The sequence below is a fragment of the Nelusetta ayraudi genome, unplaced genomic scaffold, assembly GCF_046127955.1.
Source record: "Nelusetta ayraudi isolate G7.1 ecotype Tasmania unplaced genomic scaffold, CSIRO-AGI_Nayr_v1 ptg000042l, whole genome shotgun sequence".
Taxonomy (NCBI): Eukaryota; Metazoa; Chordata; class Actinopteri; order Tetraodontiformes; family Monacanthidae; genus Nelusetta; species Nelusetta ayraudi.
Genome location: NW_027466092.1, coordinates 13,100,001 through 13,120,000, shown reverse-complemented (window position 1 = coordinate 13,120,000; position 20,000 = coordinate 13,100,001). Strand labels below are relative to the sequence as shown.

The 20,000-nt window shown below is 43.3% G+C and overlaps 3 protein-coding genes across 3 annotated transcripts in view; 2 read left to right on the top strand and 1 right to left on the bottom strand.

Annotated features, from left to right (window-relative positions):
• Positions 1 to 2,717, top strand: part of arsg (arylsulfatase G) — a 9,169-nt gene extending 6,452 nt beyond the window's left edge. Inside the window, exons 6-11 of the mRNA XM_076034611.1 lie at positions 113 to 312; positions 672 to 752; positions 820 to 928; positions 1,695 to 1,815; positions 1,925 to 2,015; positions 2,437 to 2,717. Coding sequence (XP_075890726.1) covers positions 113 to 312; positions 672 to 752; positions 820 to 928; positions 1,695 to 1,815; positions 1,925 to 2,015; positions 2,437 to 2,717 — 883 coding nt within the window. The remainder of the gene's footprint in view (positions 1 to 112; positions 313 to 671; positions 753 to 819; positions 929 to 1,694; positions 1,816 to 1,924; positions 2,016 to 2,436) is intronic.
• Positions 2,718 to 4,312: 1,595 nt separating this feature from the next.
• Positions 4,313 to 13,143, bottom strand: LOC142893748 (WD repeat domain phosphoinositide-interacting protein 1-like). Its single transcript, XM_076034612.1, has 12 exons — positions 12,719 to 13,143; positions 11,260 to 11,342; positions 10,302 to 10,471; positions 10,123 to 10,219; positions 8,546 to 8,643; positions 8,346 to 8,438; positions 8,196 to 8,266; positions 7,809 to 7,916; positions 6,947 to 7,111; positions 6,749 to 6,856; positions 5,901 to 6,040; positions 4,313 to 5,315 (listed from the first exon to the last, which is right to left on the bottom strand). Exons 1-12 carry the CDS (start codon positions 12,793 to 12,795, stop codon positions 5,194 to 5,196), a joined length of 1,332 nt encoding a protein of 443 aa, XP_075890727.1. The 5' UTR covers positions 12,796 to 13,143; the 3' UTR covers positions 4,313 to 5,193.
• Positions 13,144 to 15,876: 2,733 nt separating this feature from the next.
• Positions 15,877 to 20,000, top strand: part of prkar1ab (protein kinase, cAMP-dependent, regulatory, type I, alpha (tissue specific extinguisher 1) b) — a 9,195-nt gene continuing 5,071 nt past the window's right edge. Inside the window, exons 1-9 of the mRNA XM_076034594.1 lie at positions 15,877 to 16,033; positions 17,628 to 17,844; positions 18,366 to 18,536; positions 18,656 to 18,747; positions 18,834 to 18,895; positions 18,992 to 19,038; positions 19,160 to 19,318; positions 19,402 to 19,462; positions 19,654 to 19,775. Of these exons, the coding sequence (XP_075890709.1) occupies positions 17,671 to 17,844; positions 18,366 to 18,536; positions 18,656 to 18,747; positions 18,834 to 18,895; positions 18,992 to 19,038; positions 19,160 to 19,318; positions 19,402 to 19,462; positions 19,654 to 19,775 (888 nt within the window). The 5' untranslated portion in view covers positions 15,877 to 16,033; positions 17,628 to 17,670. The remainder of the gene's footprint in view (positions 16,034 to 17,627; positions 17,845 to 18,365; positions 18,537 to 18,655; positions 18,748 to 18,833; positions 18,896 to 18,991; positions 19,039 to 19,159; positions 19,319 to 19,401; positions 19,463 to 19,653; positions 19,776 to 20,000) is intronic.

Here is a 20,000-nt window from a genome sequence, read left to right as displayed (position 1 = left end):
TAATAATAACGACAACAAGCCTTTTGCAGAAATACGCATGTCTGCCTGCATGTTCACAACTGATCCCTGGAACATATTTGTCAGTACAAGCTGTAATATTCATCTCTGGCAGGGAGAGAGGACAGCCCTACTTCCTCTACATAGCGCTGGCTCACATGCACGTTCCCCTGGCCCCCCCCCCTCCTGCGGCTCGTCACGCAAGCGCCAGCGAGGCATACGCCGCCAGCTTGCGAGAAATGGACGCCCTCATCGGGGCGGTGAAAAGTATTTCTGACGACACTGACAGGGACAACACGCTCATCTGGTTCACCGGTTAGTTGCACTCATGAATGTGACATGTGTCTCAGAAATGAGACTAGTTTGTCCTTTCCCTCCTTACCTGCTTCATGACTTAGAAAGTTTGTGCCAAAACTTGGCACAAACTTTCTAAGTCATAATAGCTGATGCCGCACCGACACCTGGCTCTTTCTAGTGACAATAACCAGAGCAATGATTCTCCACTTGCACCAACCCTGCTTTTTTGTCTCTGTCTTATCGTGTTCAACAATGCATTTTTTATGTAAACAAAGGACTGTACAACATTTTCTGGAGACGGAAAGATGGGGAAATGGTTTTCCAATGGGATCTCTGAACACATTCTTTAAAAGACTTTCACCATTTGTGTGTTTCAGGAGACAATGGTCCCTGGGAACAGAAGTGTCAGTACGCAGGAAGCGTTGGGCCGTACCTGGGAAAGTGGCAGACCAGCAGAGGTAGGATGACAACAATAAGAAAGTGTGTGTTCATGTTTAACAATGCTGAGCTTTGGCTGCATGTCAGGCGGAGGCTCTGCCAAGCGGACCACCTGGGAGGGGGGTCACAGGGTACCAACCGTAACTTACTGGCCTGGAAGAATCCCAAGAAACACCACCAGCTCAGCACTACTCAGGTACTGTGGCTACACATTGAATAGTAATGTGAAGTGCTTTTGCATTTAAATTTGGCAAATATTTACTTGGTGCCAATGAGATGTATCCAAATTGATCTGGGATCAACCCCTCTTTCCTGTATCGTTGGCTTCTGTGTGGATTTGCTTAATCACTGTCCATGGTACTGAAGCAGCAGAAAGATTCTGGGCTATTTTCTACATGTTCTTCTTCCATCAGTTGATTGTTTTTTTTGCACACAAATCCTGAATATCTATTACACATTTGGTCACATCTCTTCTGTATTGCAGCCCATATGCTCTGGCCTCAGTGATTTAAGTGATCGGCCAAAGCTTTTAAACATCTGCCTGAAAAGTGTCTACCCTCATCTTCCAAATGTCACTCAAAAATCCAGCATCATGGCCATTCTTAGATATGCCTCACTCAATTAAACATTTAGAAATCTCAATAGATCCCCACATGAATCACATGTTTAACCCTCTGTTTGCTGCCTCCCAAATATGCTCCATTTTTTTTTAGGGCTCCTGTTTTTCTGTACTGTCCACATGTTCACAAGATGGTCTCTCGTCCCTTTGGGCCCAATATACAGGACTATTTGTTTTAGCCAAACACTTTCTGTAAAGGAGGGCAAACGAAAGAATGGGGGATTTCAATGTTTCAAGGGAATCGCATTAATCAAGCATATATTCACATATGGAAAAAAAAAACAATTTTCCCACCAAAATCATTAATGCAAAACTGACGTTCACTTGTCTCCTCCTCCTGCAGTGGTATGGACATCTTCCCGACCCTTTTATCTCTGGCAGACATCGCTGCCCCTGCAGACCGACGCTATGATGGCTTTGATGCCACAAATATCCTCCTCCACGGTGAACAGACTGGCCGTGAGGTACTCATGAAACACAATTACCAAATTCACTTTCCTACATGGTTCAGAGTTGGGACGCATCCTGGTCATGTTCCAAACTCTCGTTTCCTTCCCTTTTTTTCTTCTGCAGCTTCTTTTTCACCCAAACAGCGGCGCAGCAGGACAGTTTGGCGACTTGCAGACAGTTCGAATGGGGAGACATAAAGCTTTCTACATAACAGGTTTGAAGTCATTTAATCATGATGCACTGAAAGAAAAAACTTCACAGTATTATTTTCTTCATCAGGGAAACGCTAATACTTTTCTCCAAAAAAAACCCCAAAAGCCCTTTGACAGTTGCTTCTTTTTTTTTTACTAAATGGCAGCAATCTAAGTACTATTTTTATTGTTATTCTTTTAAACCTGTTGCTAGCAATACTTATCTTTTGTTCTTCTTTTTATGCAAGCATCATTTTGCAAGTTACACATGATGACCAGAATACAAACTCTAATAACGCTGAGTTAAATTAGTTTTCTCAAGAACAATGTACTTATATGTAATGGGGAAAAAACAAAATTAGAACACGACAGGTATTAAAAATTAAGCTTTTCCTCACCAAAAATAAGCAAAACCAAAAAAGAACCAAACCTGTTTGCTTGCAGGTTCAGCTGAGGCCTGCGGTGGTGCAACAGGACAGCAACAACTCTATGACCCGCCAATGATATTTGACCTGCAGCGTGATGAGGCAGAGGAGACGCCACTGCAGGTTGGCACCCCGGAATACCTGGCCATAGCTGAAAGGATCGGCCGCAGGAGGGAGGCCTTACTATGGGACATTGCCACAGATGAGTCAGCGTCCCAGGCGGACTACCGCACAGACCCGTCCTCCGCTCCCTGCTGCGACCCGTCACAGCCTGTTTGCCGCTGCGATGCACTGGGCTGAGAAATGAAAATGGAAATCCTGCCCTCTGAAAGAAGCAGGTGAAAGAGAACCTGGTTTGATTTTATAACAAACAGACACAGAAAAGAGTCAACAGCCTGTTTTAGATGTCGCTGACTGTTTGTTTGAAGAGCTTGTTGTTAAGGGAGGGTCAAATGTTCAGATGCTGCAGATGTGCAAACAAGCAGAGGGAGGGGGAGGTCGAACTCTGGCCTGTTATTTTAACTTCAGTAATGCTGGGAAGTTCAAAGATTAGATTTCACAGTATTGAATTGTTTCTAAGCCAAATTGTACCGTTTAAATTCATATTTACTGCCTAGATTGAAAGGCAGAATTAATAATTCCATAAAAGAAATGTGGGACTTTTTCTAAAACCTTCAGCATAAAGGCTCTAGTTTAACTTCCTGCTGTAATTGATACTTTCTCTCTACCTTCTACGCTTGGAACAAAGCAAAAAGAAACTCCTGCCTTGGAGGTGATTTTCACTAGTCTCGCTGTGCTTTCCATACCCCTTGTGACATCACAAAGAACCGAGGGCCTGACTCAAATAAAGAGCCGCGGTCACTTTTAGCAATCTTTGGTCATCGCTTGCCTCCATCTCTGTCTCACTAACTGATTCTCAAAGGACACGAAGCTAGAAATATAACAACACAAGCCCATCGCCAAGTTTGGCAGGTGTGAGCAACTTGCACCCTTGTTGTGTTTGACTGGAATTGTCCCAGTATCAACATGAAACACAGCAGGCACAGAAACGGCGAGAAGGAAGAGAGAGAGAAAAATACATTCTCTGACCAGTGAGCTCAAGGAAGGAACAAAACACCCTCAAATGGTGGTGTGGTATGAAGTGAAGAGTCACACCTGCCATGATCAGCGGAAAGACTGGGTGTGTCTGACACAGATTTGAAAATGGCCTGCAATTACTATTATTAACTCTGTTGATGCCCACAAAGAAAAAAAAAACCCTCCAACTATGACAGTAGCTTCTTTTTTGCTGAATGGCAGCAAGCTGTTTAAGTACTATTTTATTGTTTTGAATAATGTATAAAATGCATTATTAAATTTTTTTAAATCTGTTGGCAACAAAATTTTCCGTTGTCCTTTTTATACAAACATCATTTTGCACTACAAAGACACACATTATGAGAAGAATATTAACCCTAACCCAATAACGCTGAGGAACGAAGGACCACCAGAAAGACTGGCTTGGTGTGTGCTGACACAGATTTGAAAATGACCTGCAATTACCATTATTCACTCTGTGGATGCGCTCAAAGGAAAAAAGATTCAGAAAACATAATTTAAACGTTGGCAAACTGCGCCAGAGCAGAGACGCTGTTTGTTTGGCTGCAGTTTGAAGCTCACATTATGTGTGGTGAAGGCTTTATGATGCATTTGCAATCTCCGGTCCCCAGACATTTAACAATCTGAAGGCTGTGAGTGTTGAAGGACACACCTTCTGAAAGGCTGTGTGATCTGGGATCTCACGGTTTAATGCAGCCTGAGATTGTGCAAACAGTGCCACCTCGTGGCCATTGAGGCGACCATGAAACTCAAGCAAATCTTGCGCAGACGTGGGGAGGAAAAATAAATACTTAAAACAACTTTTAATGTATGCCTTTTATTTTTCAAAAACAATATATAATACATCAAAAATTAAAAATGTTGCAAATAAAAAGGTATTTAGTACATCACTTAACCTGGCGGTAACCTCGTCGCGAACGACTCACTGACTCATCCCCTCCCACCAGTCGACACATCCAGATACATCATTAGGTCACTCTTCAGACTCCTGCGTGTCTAAAGTCACTATCACTCTTAGCAATGATGGCTGCATCTATGAGTGCGTGTTGCTTGTTGCTGCGTGTAACGTGATTTTATGTAGCGCTTTCAACACCTACAGCATGTTTTTTGTGGGTCTTTAATGCGACTGCTGAGGCAGCAGCTTTCCTCAGGCTCCCTGAAAATCCCCCCAATCTATCATTAACAAAAATGCCCTCATGGCTTGTTGGAAAGTTACTACAATTACCTGTCAGGTGACCTCTCAACCTCTTTTTTGTGCATTGGAGCTATTTTTTGTGTTTTTGTTTAGTAAATCTGGCTATATCTTGAATTTGAATGAATTGTAGCGTTGTAATAGTTTATAGGTTACTGTGTTCAGTCTGTATTTCGTAATAATAAAAAATACTCTTTCTATGTGAATGATGGGACCCGAAGTGTAGGAATATGTCTTAACGGACGTGAAATGGGTTCTGAAATGTTTCTGGATCAGAAGGAGACGCTCCTCTTCTGTTGCCTTTATATTCTTCACAAAATGTGAGAGGGTTGTGGATTACAGACAGTCGAGGAAGTAACACCTTGGCGAGATTTGACCCTAGTCCAGCAGGGGTACAGCGGGGAGGGGGGGGGAGCACAGTGTTCTGAACACAGAGATATTTTTGTCCGCCTGTATCTCCCCCTCTTCAAGACAGCGAAGGTTTGGTCAGTTGCTCTGGTTGCCAACCGGGGGGAACTCGTTCTCATCATCCAGACAGACGGGCCCCTCGGCGAACTCATGCTCTGGGATTACCTCACCTCTTTGGGCTCCACCGTCCTCTGAGTAACCTGGCAGGAGATGAGAGGAGTTTTTTTTTTTTAATGCACCACTCATATGTGTCTGCTGGGAACTGAGTACCTGCAGCCATATCTTTGTTGTTCTGGAATGGATTTCAGATGTGGACTCAGGCTGAAGTCGTAAAACATTTCCTGAACTGATCTCACAGGTGGAAATCATTTTTAAAAAAAAATTTTGTAAGGCATTTGTTTTTAACTCTACTGTTTTATGAACCCTTTTCAAAAAATTTCAATTAAAATTCAAAATATCTCATTTTTAAAACTTCATTATTCATTGCAAACTGCATAATTAATCATCCAAAACTCTATAGATCTCCAGAAACAGCATTATTTGTAGCCTATTTAGCCCTGTGTTTAGAGCCTCTTTCTGCAAAAGCACACTTACAGAATTGTATGAAAACCTTCCTTTTCAGCTATAATGTAAAAATCATCTATTGTCATTACTGCCATTATTAGATCACTGTGTTCGATCTGAACACTTTTCTAATCAGCTTGAAAAAGTTTTGCACAAAAATTTAGTTCCCTTCATGTGCCTGAATTCCACAAGGTTTCACTTTATGTTTGGAACCAACGTACCCATGAGGGTGGCAGATGCAGGAGGAGATGAAGGGAGAGCCACAGTGGCAGCGTATGATTGGCCCGTTGGTTGCGGAGAGGCATCCTCTGGTTTGTCTTCTTCGCTCGGTTCCACTGGGTCCTCGCTGGAGTCAAACAGCCTGTACGAACAGGGCAGGAAAAAACCATATAATTTTAATATAAAAAGATACCCATGAGAAAACGAAAAGTCCTGACGGTGGACCACAGAGTACTGTTAAAATGACACAGCTTCTGTCAATCCATTGTTCTTTTTTTTTTTTTTTTCTTTTCAAGTTTCCAATTTGAGAATAAAGTTGAAATTTCGAGATTAAAGTTGAAATTTTGAGAATAAAGTTGGTGTAAAAAACGAAATTTCGTGAATAAAATCAAAATTTTGCAATTAATGTCAACATGACGTAACTCATAATGTCGAGAATAAATTGGAAAGGCTCTGCGCGCAAGTCCAGTGCAGTACTGTGGGTGAACCTTGTGGGATACACCTGTTTTCAGCAGTTCACTTTAAACTGTGGGTAACTGGGTTAATCCACCATCCATCCAGTCTACTCGCCAATTTCCACTTTATTTGCGTCAACATTATTGATGAAACTTCTACTTTATTCACGAAAATTCATCTTATTTTAACGTCTACTTTATTCTGGAAATTTTGCCTTTTTTATGTCAACCTTTTATATATATATAACTTAAAACTCTTAAAATTGAAATCTACTTCCTGTAATATTCTTTTCTCCTCTTGTGGCCCTAATCCTCTTTCGTACATTAAGCTCCTCACATTGTAAATGTTTATATTAGTCTGTTGTACACAGTGCATGATGCACACTCAGACACACCTGTGTTTTTGGACGAGGATACACTCGCCTCCATCCTGAGGATCCACGTTGTAGATGTAGAGATATCCGTCCGAGGACGCCACCAGCAGGCGGGGCAGCTTCTGAATCCTGACGCACGTGAAACAAACAGGATGTGAGAAAATCTTTCTCTCGCACATAGTGTAGCTGCGCCGCTCTCTTTGTCACTCATTTCCTTACGTAGCCAGCGCGCAGATGTTCTTCAGGCCGAACATATTGAGTCGCACGGTGGCGAAGGCTCTGTCCTGGTGCATCATGTCCGACACCTGCGCAGGTAAGTAGGTGCTGGCGGCGGTGAACATCTTGCCCACGTACGCTGACCATGTTGGAGACTCCTCGTCTTGACTGGCGGGAGACAGGAGGGGGACGTGTGAAGATCAGAGTTCGCATATACATACGTAAATAGAAGTGTGTGTGTGCAGTGCTGTTGGGATTACTCCATAAAAGTAATCCAACTACCGATTACGCCTTTAAAAAGTAATCTAATTACTTCTTTAACTACTTTGTTTCATAAGTAATCAATTACTAATTACTTCAGTTTAAAAAAAAGATAAATTAACGGTTGAGAATATCTTGTTTCCTGCACATAATGTACAACGAGCCACAGTATTCTTTCATTTAGCCGAGATGAACTCAAAATAATGTTGGTATCTCCAGCTATCAAACGCAATTGCTGATTTTTCTTTTGCCGCCACCATGCTTGTTTTGGTGCGTCGTCGCATATCAAAGACATGCACAGCTGCATCATTAATCTGCGACATCATTGTTTTCGGTTGTTTTTCTACATTTCAGACATTTTGTGGATAATAAGACATTCTTAGCTTGCAAAATAGTTCAGAAAAGTAATGGAATCGTTACTTGATACAGTAATTATGATGCAATTACCATTTTTGCCAGAGTAATCCTGTTACATTACTCTGTTACTAAAAAAAGTAGTTTAATTATAGTAGTGGATTACTTAGTAATAGATTACTAGCCAACACTGTGTGTGTGTGTGTGTGTGTGTGTGTGTGTGTGTGTGTGTGTGTGTGTGTGTGTTTACCAGGGGCTGTGTGGCTCCAGTTTAAAGATATGGACCGTTTCAGTGTTGCTGGATGCGCAGAGAAAGTGGGCATCGGCGCTGAAGGACAATGAACTTATGCTAACGTATCTGAGATAAACATGGAAAAGGGTAATTAGGCAACACAGTGAGAACAATAATCTCAGACATTTTCCATCCCATATGTAAATTTTGCTAAAGATCAAGATGCAGGCAGTGGTTGTCCCTCACAGGAAGTTCATCCGGCTTGACTTCATGTCCCAAACCCCTCAATTTAACCTAATCTGTTAAAACCCATGCCTCATCCCACCACCGTGAGAGCTTCTCTCCAGTGTCTGCTCACATTGCTCAACCTCTCTTGTTGAAGTACTTGACAAGACGAGTGCTCACCTTTTCATCCCCCGGCGGAATTCAAAGAGTCTCTGTCCTTCGGGAACACTGAAGACTCTGATTACGGTTCCCTGTAGAGGAGAATGTTTTTGCATTCAGGTAAATTAATTAAAAAAAAGAAGAGAAAAACACAGGACACCCCCTCCTCACCTTCTCGGAAGCACTGGCCAACTTTGTACCAGATGCGTTGAACGTGAGGGCCGCGAGGGGACTGTCGTGAGCTTGGATCAGCGTCAGGGTGGTCTGAAGGAGGAAGACGAAGAAACGTGTTGTGTTCTAATGACATTTCCAAGAGATTTCACAAGAGCTAAGATTTCCCGGCACTCGCTGCTAGTCAAATGCTGGCTCACCAAACCATTGGCATCGTAGAGGGTGATTTCTCCGATCGTGGCACTGCCAGGGTATGCCAGGTAGGAGTTACTGTGGTTGACAGACAGAGCGCAGAGACCTACGAGAGAGTGCAGAGGATCATTCAGGCAGTCCATTATTATTTACTACAGTAACTACTTATCAACAGAGGTATGCGTACATTATTAGTCAGGGTATAGTCCTGTATTGAGCAAGATAAAAATAAATTTGAAGGACGGTGTATAGCAGTTGCAGTACTGCTGTTATTTGAAAGCAATTTTGTTCTTTGTGCTATGCCAGTATGTACAAAGAAGTTTTATTTTCTATCAAATGTTTGAGTACACATTCTCATAAACTCAGATGGATGAGTAAGTAAGCTAAATCAGCTGGCGTCCATGTTTTCACATCAAATAGCCCAAAAAGCGATGGACTCCTATTTAAGAGGACCCCATTGGGTTCCTGAACCGACCATTGAAACTCACCGGGACAAAAAAGAAGATATTTTTTAGTCAGTGAGTGGCAGCATTAACATGGGTTTTATATGCCTGTTATAATCAGGTTTAGGACTTCAGTGTTGAGACTTCATATGATGCTTTCAGCCACCAGTATAAACCCTTATCCCAGTTTGGTGAATTATATATCTAGAATTATAATAGATAAACTACAACAGCTTTAACTCCTTGACGACAAATCTACCCCTCCAGCGGCGTCAGCATATCTTCACCCATTTACCCCCCATGGCCCGACACAGTGACAGTGATGAGCTCACACCCGTCAAAGGTGAGGACATCTTTAATATCAGCTGTCATATCTTTCTCCTTTTGTGCGAAATGAGGTGGATAAGTCATAACTGTAACTCAATGTTGGCATTTAATACTGATCCACTGTGCTCTCTTTTCTCTCTGATTAAAAAAAATGTCAGTTTGTGCTGTTAAAAAAGGCATTTCAGGTAACTGCAAATTAGCAGTTGGAAGCCAGGATATACACAGAGATATAACAATCAATTTTCCTATAATGTTCATGTAAGCACACGCTGAATATGTTCAAAAGTGAAGTTAGGATCATAGCGAAATAACCAAGTCCATGTGCATTAGATGACACTGCCAGGCTGGAGTGGATTAATGCACTTTTCAACCCCCCCCCGCTTCCACCCCCACCATTAGTCCATACAAAACATTTCAAAACAGGAAGCATCAGATTGGGCAGATATGGGCCACATCTATGCAATCATCTGCTGCACTCCAGTGGCCAGGTTTACTTGGGTGGTTTTGTTTTCAGATTTCACCAGCAGCCATTTCCACTGCTGGCACAGCAGCCATATCTGGCCAAGAAAATGTGACAGAGCTCAAATGCAAAAAGACAAAGCACAGCAAAACGACTTGAAAGAACACCGAACCAAGAACAAATTCTAATTGCGGACGGCCCAGCTTAGAAAGCAAAAATCTGCAGCTTGTGTGTAAGTGCACTTTGAAGGCTTTTCTGCAGCTTTGCTGCTTGACAGACTGACAGAGTATCCTGGGGGCCCTCGGCCACCTCAATCCAGGCCTGATTAGAGAGAACAGCAAAGAGCTCAGTGTACCTGAGGGGTTTGTGGGGGTGTTGAGCAGGGTCTTGAGCAGCTTCATATCTTTGATGTTGTGGATGTAGATGGACTCTTCCAGGCACACCACCAGCCGCTGCGACGGGGACGAAGATGTGAGGGTTGCACGCGATAAAATGAAAAGGTCCCTTTGATTTGACTTCGGCTTGAAAAATCACCTGTCGGTTGAGCTTGACGGCGAGGATGTTGTTGGAGTAGCTGTAGTTGCAAATCTCTGTGCCCTTCTTGAAGTGATAGACGTTCATCCGTCGCGGCATGGACAGGCTGACCACCACCACCAGACTGCTGGAGAAGAGCCGCTCCACGATGTAGACATCAGGACACTCCACTGCGCAGTACACAAAAGCAAGGAAAGGTTTGAACTGGCCGTGGGTCAGGCTGAAGACCCGTCACAAAATGTGTAGGATGTATATGTGTACTGCAGAATGCTGAATTCCGGGGTTGCTTTTTATGGGGAGAAGGGAGTTGCTTTTAAAATCTCGCAGTCAAAGCCGTAACTTTGAGGAAACATGGAGTTGAACTCCAGTCTCCTAGAGGAAGTGGTTGATGAATTTTAGTTGGAAAAAATAAAACAAAACAATAACATTGTGTCTAACCTATTATTATCACCTGTGCCCTCTTTTATTTTCTAGTGCGAGTGGAAAACTGGATGCCCTGACGGAGTGTCTGTGCAGGTGGTTCAAACACAACAAAGACAAACACAAGATACACCAGCGACATCTCATCTGAAGGATGACGACGAACAACAGAACTCGTACATGACGCCATTCCTCCTCCTGAACTCGAATGTGAGGTGCATTGACTTTCCAAATGGTCAGCTGAAAACGTGTAAGTATCAAGTTACATGCACCTTGCTCTTTCTTCTCACAGCAGCCCGACCTTAACAGGATGAAAACTTCCTCTTTCGTTGCCGCTTAGAGGATGAGAAACTTGAGCACGGGACTGATGTGGCCACAACCTTTTTTTTTCAAAGGCACTCCTACGAAGCGGATACGTATGAGTAATTACTGTAGACACGATGGGATGTTTTATGAATGCTTGCATTAAGGGATGGTCAGTTATAAAAAATAAAACATCTTTCTTGAGCCGAGTTGAGCTCAGCGCCCCTCCTCTTACCTCCTTCATGAATGCAGTCCAGTTTATCCACAGCAGTGATGGAGAAGAGCCGGTAACCAGGTTTGGTGCCCACTGACAAAGACCTGCAAGAGCAACACACAGGAGTCTTTTAGGTATGGAGGGAAACAGTTTAATAATAGATTTTATATATATTTGATGGATCGTAGACATTGGTGGCAACACTGTTGTAAATGTAGTTCTGTAATTCCAATTTCAAATATATAATGAAACAATGAAGCCAACCTCTGTTGTGAAAATTAACCACTTGTGTGAACTTTTGCTAATCCTTTGAAAGCTGCTCAGATGTGAAACTGCTCAGTCATGTTCCTGAATCCACGCGTGTCATTTTACATGCTTGACATGCACATTGTGCACATACTGTAACTGATAGTACCATCATCTCAGCCACGAGGGAGGAAGTGTTTGGCCTGACATATGACGTTATTTCTGCTGCATTATCTCGTTTAGACGGCACAGTCATAATCCTGCCACAAAGTGCCATAAAATGCCCTCCCCGCAGCCCACCTTATCTCATCACCGCTGCGGTTAAAGCCAGTTGGCGATGAGCAAACAGATAAGAAAGATCCAGTGAACTGTTTGGACACCTGCTTAGTTTTAAAACCGAAATGTTTATGCAAAGCGACACACCTGTAACTGAAGACACCTGTTGTAAAGCTGCCTCTGCTTGTGCCAGTTTATAATATGATGATGGATGTCAAGGGCCATTATGTAACCTTTAACATCATCTTGTGTTAAGAGAGCATATTGCAAAGGATGTTAATGATGTTCATCCCTAGTGATGTCTTCTGAGGTCCCACTTGGTCTCACATCTTTCTCATAAACATCAAAAGATCCATTTGTTATGAGTGAATGAAAACACAGTTGTTGTTTCTTTTAGTGACCTTATCCTACTACAACATAAAGTTGAAACAAAAATATATATAACTAAATAATTACCTAAATATGCACATGTATCTTCTTTGTAATTTGATTTCAATATCATCGTTTAATAGTTTAACTGAGCCATTCATATGGGAAAAGGTAAAAATGTTACAAAATTATATCGGGGATGGGTTTGTTAGTTCTAGTTATAAACTTGTATTATTATCTTAATGTACTGTTCACACATTTAATAGGACATCTGCGTGACACAAAACCGTGTGGGAGGTGGGGGCATTCATTTTTGCACACAGCAGTCAGAATTTGGGTTGATTAGAAATGTATGGTTTAATGTGCAACAGCCCCTGAAGGTAAACGCAGTTCCCTGCTTCACTTCGAGACGCAGACTGATCAAAAGTTATTTAGCTAGTTTGGTTTTGGACGCAGGCAGGACGCGACGGTTGTTCTTACTCGGTGCCACAACAAAATAAACGGAATAAAAAAAAACAAAATGAAGCAACGACCAGGTGCACGGAGGAGATTGAGTTCATGCAGGGCCTACAGCCAGCAGGTCGCTTACGTGGTGTCCTGGTTGAAGGAGGCGCAGATGAAGCCTCGCTGCGCCTCGGCAACGTCCGCTGGGTCCTGGGACTCCATCCGGGCCGCCAAACCCTGTCCGCTCTCGCCGAACGAGGTCGGAGGCCTCTTGGCCCGGGTCAATCCCTAACCGGAACCCGCTTCCCCTCCTCCGCTGCCCCCCCCCGACTCAAAGCGCCACGCTCGCACTCGGGAGGAATGTCCGGGCCTGGCTCTCTCAGATGACACGCATCGCGCACCGAGCGAACAGTCAGTCGGATTATTAGATGGACTATGTGAGAAAAATCCCAACTCGGAGAATCTTATTTTTTTTCTCGGAGGACAGCGTTGTTATTACGTTGTTAACTTTCAGGGTCCGCACAGCAAAACAAAAACAGCTGATGGGAGGTGCGTCACGCCGAGGCGTGTCGCGATTGGCTGTCCACGGCGAGTCGACCCGTCTTTTCCTGCTTTCCTATTGGTCGAGTGGCATCAAGCCTGTGATTCATTTGACAACTCAGACCTTGACTCCGTTCGAACAGCCTATCATGATGGAAGAGCGGTTGATTGGCCAATGGCACTTTCAGTCTCATCACGTGGAAATGTTTTCATGTTTTCATTGGCTTTCCAACGAGAACGAGCGGGTTAGCTGCTCAGAAAAACGGAGTTTCTACATTCATTTATCTAAGACGGGTGTCGTTTGTAGTTACCTGTAAAATCAATGAGCTTCGTTTAATATGAATTAAGGGTCCAACATGTTTTAGGAAAATATTGAAGGAAATGTCAGACAGCTAATCCACCGCTGGTGGATTTGGAATAAGAGGGTAAATGGGGCAGCATTTTGTTTTGTTTTTCTTCTCGCTTTCTTTCGGTCAGTAGTTGAGTACGTGTAATTTAGTTTATCAATCAGGATCCACTGGTAGACACTAGGTGGCTTGATTAACCACTTATTTGCTATAGTGGCCTTAAAGCAAGAGGAAGGATATTTAATGTGTGGGAGGAGCCTAGTTGAATCTCCTAAACTAGTGCTATGCCCTGGGGAGGTTGTTCGTTCTTGATGGCAAAATCACTTACATGCACCCTTGATTGGTCAACAACAAGATGGTTGTGGGTCAGTCTCCTGTTCTGGTGATTTGGAGCTTGCATCTTCTGCCTTTGTCTGTGTTGATTCCTTCCACTCCCCTAAATATCTAAATTGTCTGTTGGTGTGTGAGTGTGAATGGTTGTTAGTCTTTGTCTTCAGAAGTGGCCCTACAATGAACTAGCGACTCGTCTCGGGTGTACCCTGTATTTGCTCTATGACAGGTAGGATAGGCTCCAGAAAACCCCTTCAACCCTGAGTGCAGGAGAAAGCAGGTATAGAAGATGTATGGATGGATGCCCATTAGGCACAAATGCATATTTTTTGGTTGGGGATATCAGGGTCCACGTGTGAGGGAAGGCAGTATTAGCTAGTGTTGTACTCAAGACCACACCAACCGAGGCCAAGACATTATCAAGACGAGAGTATTGAGATCAACACAAGACCAAGACATTTGGGGTTTGAGACCAAGACTTTATATATCAAAGAAAAATAACAACAAAGCAGAAAAATGACCAGAACCTTTTTTAAATCCAACAGCAACATCTCTTTTCAGCAATACATATTTAATAATTTTCTTTAACATTTTGCTTCTGTGCCAGCTATTTTGAACCATTATACATATATATATATATATATATATATATATATATATATGTGTGTGTGTGTGTGTGTGTGTGTGTGTGTGTGTGTGTGTGTGTGTGTGTGTGAATATATATATATATGTATATATATATATATGTATATATATATATATGTATATATATATATATATGTATATATATATATATATATATATATATATATATATATATGTATATATATATATATATATATATATATATATATATATATATATATATATATATATATATACATATATGTATATATATATATATAAATTAACTAGGAATAAGGGGATATGTCACTCTGGGTGTCACAAACGGGACGAAACACAGCAACAGCTGGATTCTTTTCTGTTGTTATCTGTCATTGTAGTGTTGGCTGAGTCGGCCCAATCCAAATCCAAGACAAGACAGAGTGAAAATGCCTCAGAGTCTGAGACGAGACCGGGACCCTTAAAAAGTGGTCTTGAGACCAAGACCAATATTGAACACTACAACCTAGTATTGGCATTGGCACTGTCTGAAGCTTGAGTTTGTTGACGGTGGCAATGCTGTCAAGGCTGTGATAGCCATGTAGATGTATTGGACATATTTGAGTTGGTGTGAGGAACTACCATAACTTGCAGTAGGGGAGTGACACCCATACATCATTCTCTAGTCTCATAGAGGTGTTGTGGGAAGAGGAAACATTAGTGATGGAAGGTTCTCTTCTGATGACACCCAAAGACGTGTGTTTATGTGGTCAACCCATGTTGTAACAATTCAGACCTTTCGGTTTTGCTTGAAAGTTTCTATGCTGCCATCTGCCCAGCCTCTCTGTATTATATACTTTATTTCCATGAATAATATATTCGTGAAAATACCCGATATGTATTGTAGATGTCAGGCATGTTTTTTACTAGAAACCAAAGCTTATTTGTATAGTTCTGGTTGAATAATCTGTGCATTAAATAAAAGTCCTCTTTCTTGACATGTATGCTTGGTAAGTTGGTATGTAACCTTGTTCTTGTTTCTGGCAAGGCTGTTATTTGTTAAAGGGTTTTACTTGTCTTTTTTTTCTTTTCTTTTTTTTTAATCGTTGTGGACGTTTCCATACACCATAACTGTAATAAATGTGATTTTTGGTTTAACAAAAACTTGGACCATTTTACTTATTTTACATTAAGCTGTTACGTTGAAAAATGCCTTCACAAAAATCTATTTCTATTTAAAACTATTTGTTTTGAACGGGACAAGTTATTTAACCTGTCGAACTACCTGTTAATGTTTCCCAGAGAGGGTAACCTCAGCTACTGAGCAATGTTAATAATTTCAATCAATATTTTGTCATTTCTGAACTAGCCTCTTGACGTCACGATTTCCGTGCGTCGTGTACGTTCTCCTTTAAGGTTGCCACGGGTTACAGGCTCACATGTCAGAGCGAGGAGAATTGACGTCAGTGACGGCCGCTGATTGGTTCCTGGCTGTATCCGGTGGGGCAGCGGTCCAGGGCTCGGGGAAAAAAAGAAAAAAAAAAATCGAAGCGAGAGGGATCTGGTAACGGTACGCGTTGAGAAATACCACCCGTCCCGAGTCGCTAAGAAAGGGCTCGGCAGAAAATTTTCAACTCTTCGTAAGTATCCGCGGCTTCCTCTGTGCGCATATTGCGTGACCTTTGCATAGATGGAGTCAGTTTCCTTCGTCTCTCGTTTGTTTATGATAGAACTCAAGATGGCGTCATTGGAGGAGAGCTTTTGCCTTTGCGCGGAGCTAGCAGCTAGCGCTGTGCAGCGCGCTAGACTCTCTCTGACAGCGCGCTGGTCAAATGTTCTCAAGTCACCGTCAAACGCGTTAGTCAATATCAACATTTAACGTTGAATGGTCATTGTAGGAAAGAGCGTTAGCCACTAGCTTCCCTGCTATGAGTTGTTTTGGCTTCATCCGTCAGCCACCTTATGAAGCCTCCCTGACCTAGACGGTGTTACAGACAGGGCATTTATTTCACACGGTCTCTTCAGCGGTTGGGATTTTCTGCCCCCTCCTGCGCCTACCTATGCATTTAATGCGTACGTTTTGCACGACATTTGACACATTCGGCTGTCAAGCGCTCAGCAAGGTCATTTGTGCGTCTTCCTGCATCGTTCCTATGTAGTTGACAGCCCCGCGTCGTGGTAACCAGCATAGGTGCTGCGGCTTAGGAAATGCATTAGATAATGATCTTGTCAGGTGCACACCGTCGGCGCGTTACATCACTGGCTTAAACCTAAATAGATTTAAGAATCAAACCAGGACCAAGTGCCTTTTGGCTGAAGGCTCGACTATTCTTCCGAAATAAGGCTTAACTTGACGCACATCCTGCCAAGTTTCCACCATGAACAAAGTTGGTTGTCTGCCCCGCCTCTGTCTCGTCATCTGTTGGGTTTTCTGACATACGTGAATATGTGGTCCACGCATGCAGGGTGTTATTTTCTGAGAGCAGGTTCACCAGCATGCAAGCAGTCATTTTTGAGTCGCTCGTGTTGCTCTCAGTTGCAGGCCTTCCTGTTTCAGATTACTCGGTTAGATCAAGCTCAGGGCTGTCTGAAGAAGCACACAGAGGCTAATCACATGATCTGGTATCTGTCAGGCCATTTTGTTCAGTGGTGTAACCCGAAGCAAGAGCATTTAGCTTTTTATGGTTTGCTTTGTTTCACAGTGGGTTTGATTCACTGTCTTTTATTTTGCCGTGCCCTAAATTTAAGTTGTGTGTGTGTGTGTGTGTGTGTGTGTGTGTGTGTGTGTGTGTGTGTGTGTGTGTGTGTGTGTGTGTGTGTGTGTGTGTGTGTGTGAGACACTGTGCCTCTCATTCAGCCTGCTGAAAAACTCCAAATTGCTTTGAGTTATTAGGTCCAAGACAGACAGTGGTCCTTGTTCTGTTTTTGTTTATCTGCGGTCACATATGTGTGATCACATCATATGACCAGTTTTGACTCCCGAAACAGCAAGAAGGTATGCAGGGGTTGCCTGGTGCCAAGGCAGCACTCTGTGCTCGCCGCATTCTCACGCTCGCCCTGTTTTTCTCACATTTCCCGTCTCCCCGCATCTCGTCACGGCACGCGCACAGACGGCTCTCGTGTTGATCTTCAGACAACAAGTAGATGTGTGTCGCAGGGATGATCTGACAACGTGCTCATATTTTCCCTCCACGCCACTGTCCACTCCCTCCCTCCCACCACCACCCCTGCCAGATCAAAAGCTAAAGGTCGCAGCGCAGGGGTCACTGCTGTCGTCATGGCATCTGGAAGTACGAGCAGCGAGGAGGAGCGGAGCCTGAGGGAGTGCGAGCAGTACGTGCAGAAACACAACATCCAGCAGCTGCTCAAGGACTGCATTGTCCAGCTGTGCACCTCCAGGCCGGACCGGCCCATGGCCTTCCTCAGGGAGTACTTTGAGAGGCTGGAGAAGGTTTGTTTGTTCGCAGTAAAAGCTGCAATGCCAATATTTGCTCATCATGTTTGCTTATAGAAACTCAACAGCAGGTGTTTCCCACCTAAAAATTTAGGACTATTATTTTTAATTGTGTATTAATTTAGCTATTATCATTTTAAATAACCTTAGGAAGATTCCCGTCTAGTTTATGTGCTTAAGATTAGGTTGCATTTCCTGCACATTTAAAATCTATTCAACTATTTGAAATGCAGGAATGAGTTGTGGAGAAATGTTGCAGTGCTTGGCTGGTTATTGGTGTTTATATGCAATTTCCCAGTCACGACACTTCAACGAGCAAGCCCAGAGTTAGGAAACTAAAATTTGAAAGGCGTTTTTGGTCATCACATGTTGTTATGGCTGCAAAAACAAAGACTAGGGGGGGAATGTGAGCCACGTCTGTTGTTGTGTTTTATTTAAAATTGAATTTGTATTCATTTCTCCTTCTTTTGTTTTCTGTTCCCCTTGCTTCCTGCCTTCTCCCACTCCCTTCGCTGCAGGAGGAGGCCAAGCAGATCCAGAACCAGCAGAAGGCCAGCAGTTCCCGTTCAGACTCCCGCGATGAGGAGGTGTCTCCACCCATGAACCCCGTGGTCAAGGGTCGCCGGCGGAGAGGAGCCTTCAGTGCAGAGGTGTACACAGAGGAGGACGCGGCTTCGTACGTCAGAAAGGTGAGTGACCAAATTCCACGAGTGCCGTGACGCTCGTATCTACAGCGCGTTCCATATCGGATGAATCAGTTTTTTGCGCTTGGAAAAATCTCTAAACGTGCAACTTGTTGCTTTGGAAGGTCATTCCAAAAGACTACAAGACAATGGCGGCCTTGGCCAAAGCTATTGAGAAGAACGTGCTCTTCTCACACCTGGATGACAACGAGAGAAGGTACTAGTGGCGGACTTTGACGTCGTTCGCCTGCGCAAGCTTGTGGCTCTCGTCACTCATTCATTCTAAACTGCTCTTCTTTCCAGTGACATATTTGATGCAATGTTTCCAGTCACCTACATCGCAGGAGAGACTGTTATTCTGCAGGGTAAGAACAAGAACAAACCAATGCTTCTTATTCATTTGTGGGTTTTTTTTCCTGCCGCTAATGCTAACGCTAATGCTTGTTTCTTCATGATTCCAGGTGATGAAGGTGACAATTTCTATGTGATCGACCAAGGGGAGGTGGATGTGAGTGTCTGTCCCATGTGTTTGATTTTAGGAATGTGAGAAATATGACACGTGAGCGTGTCTGCATTGTCTGCATCTGATTTTATTTTATTTTTTTCAATTCTGTCCGCTCCTCTCCAAGGTATATGTGAACAATGACTTGGTGACCAGTATCGGGGAAGGAGGAAGCTTTGGCGAGCTGGCCCTGATATACGGCACCCCAAGGGCAGCCACAGTTAGAGCCAAGACCAATGTCAAGCTGTGGGGCATCGACAGGGACAGTTACAGGAGAATACTCATGGTAAGGAGACGCAGAGACACGCCCACAACCAGTGCGTTGATCAAGAAAAGTTTTTCCACTAATGCAGCGTTTTTCCCCTACAGGGAAGCACTTTGAGAAAGAGGAAGATGTACGAGGAATTCCTCAGGAAAGTGTCCATCTTAGGTGCGTTCGCCCGTCTCCACGTCTTACGGCTTAAAAATAGTCGAGGAGGAGCGTCGTCCCTCCGTCGCCATGAGATCAAAATAACTTGAGACAATTTAAAAATATCCTGCTTAAAACAAAAATCCCCCCCCCCCCCTGGGTTTGTCTGTCACCTGCACTGAGTCCTGCCGTTGTCTTTTCGCCTCCCTCAGAGTCTCTTGACAAGTGGGAGCGCCTGACGGTGGCTGACGCCTTGGAGCCCGTCCAGTTCGAGGACGGCCAGAAGATTGTAGTGCAGGGAGAGCCCGGAGATGAGTTCTTCATCATATTGGAGGTACCGACTGCTTCAGCTTCACACCCTCACTTGCTTCTGAAACAATACACAATATCTCATTGTATTTTGGTAGAAGGCTCATAGATATTTGAACAAAACAAGAAGCCCAAGGAAAAATGACTTGAGGTAAATTAAAATGAATCAATTAGATTCATACAGAACCTGACAGTATATCATTTTTCCTTCTATGTAATTATTTTCTGCTCCAGCTCACGTGCAGTCTTT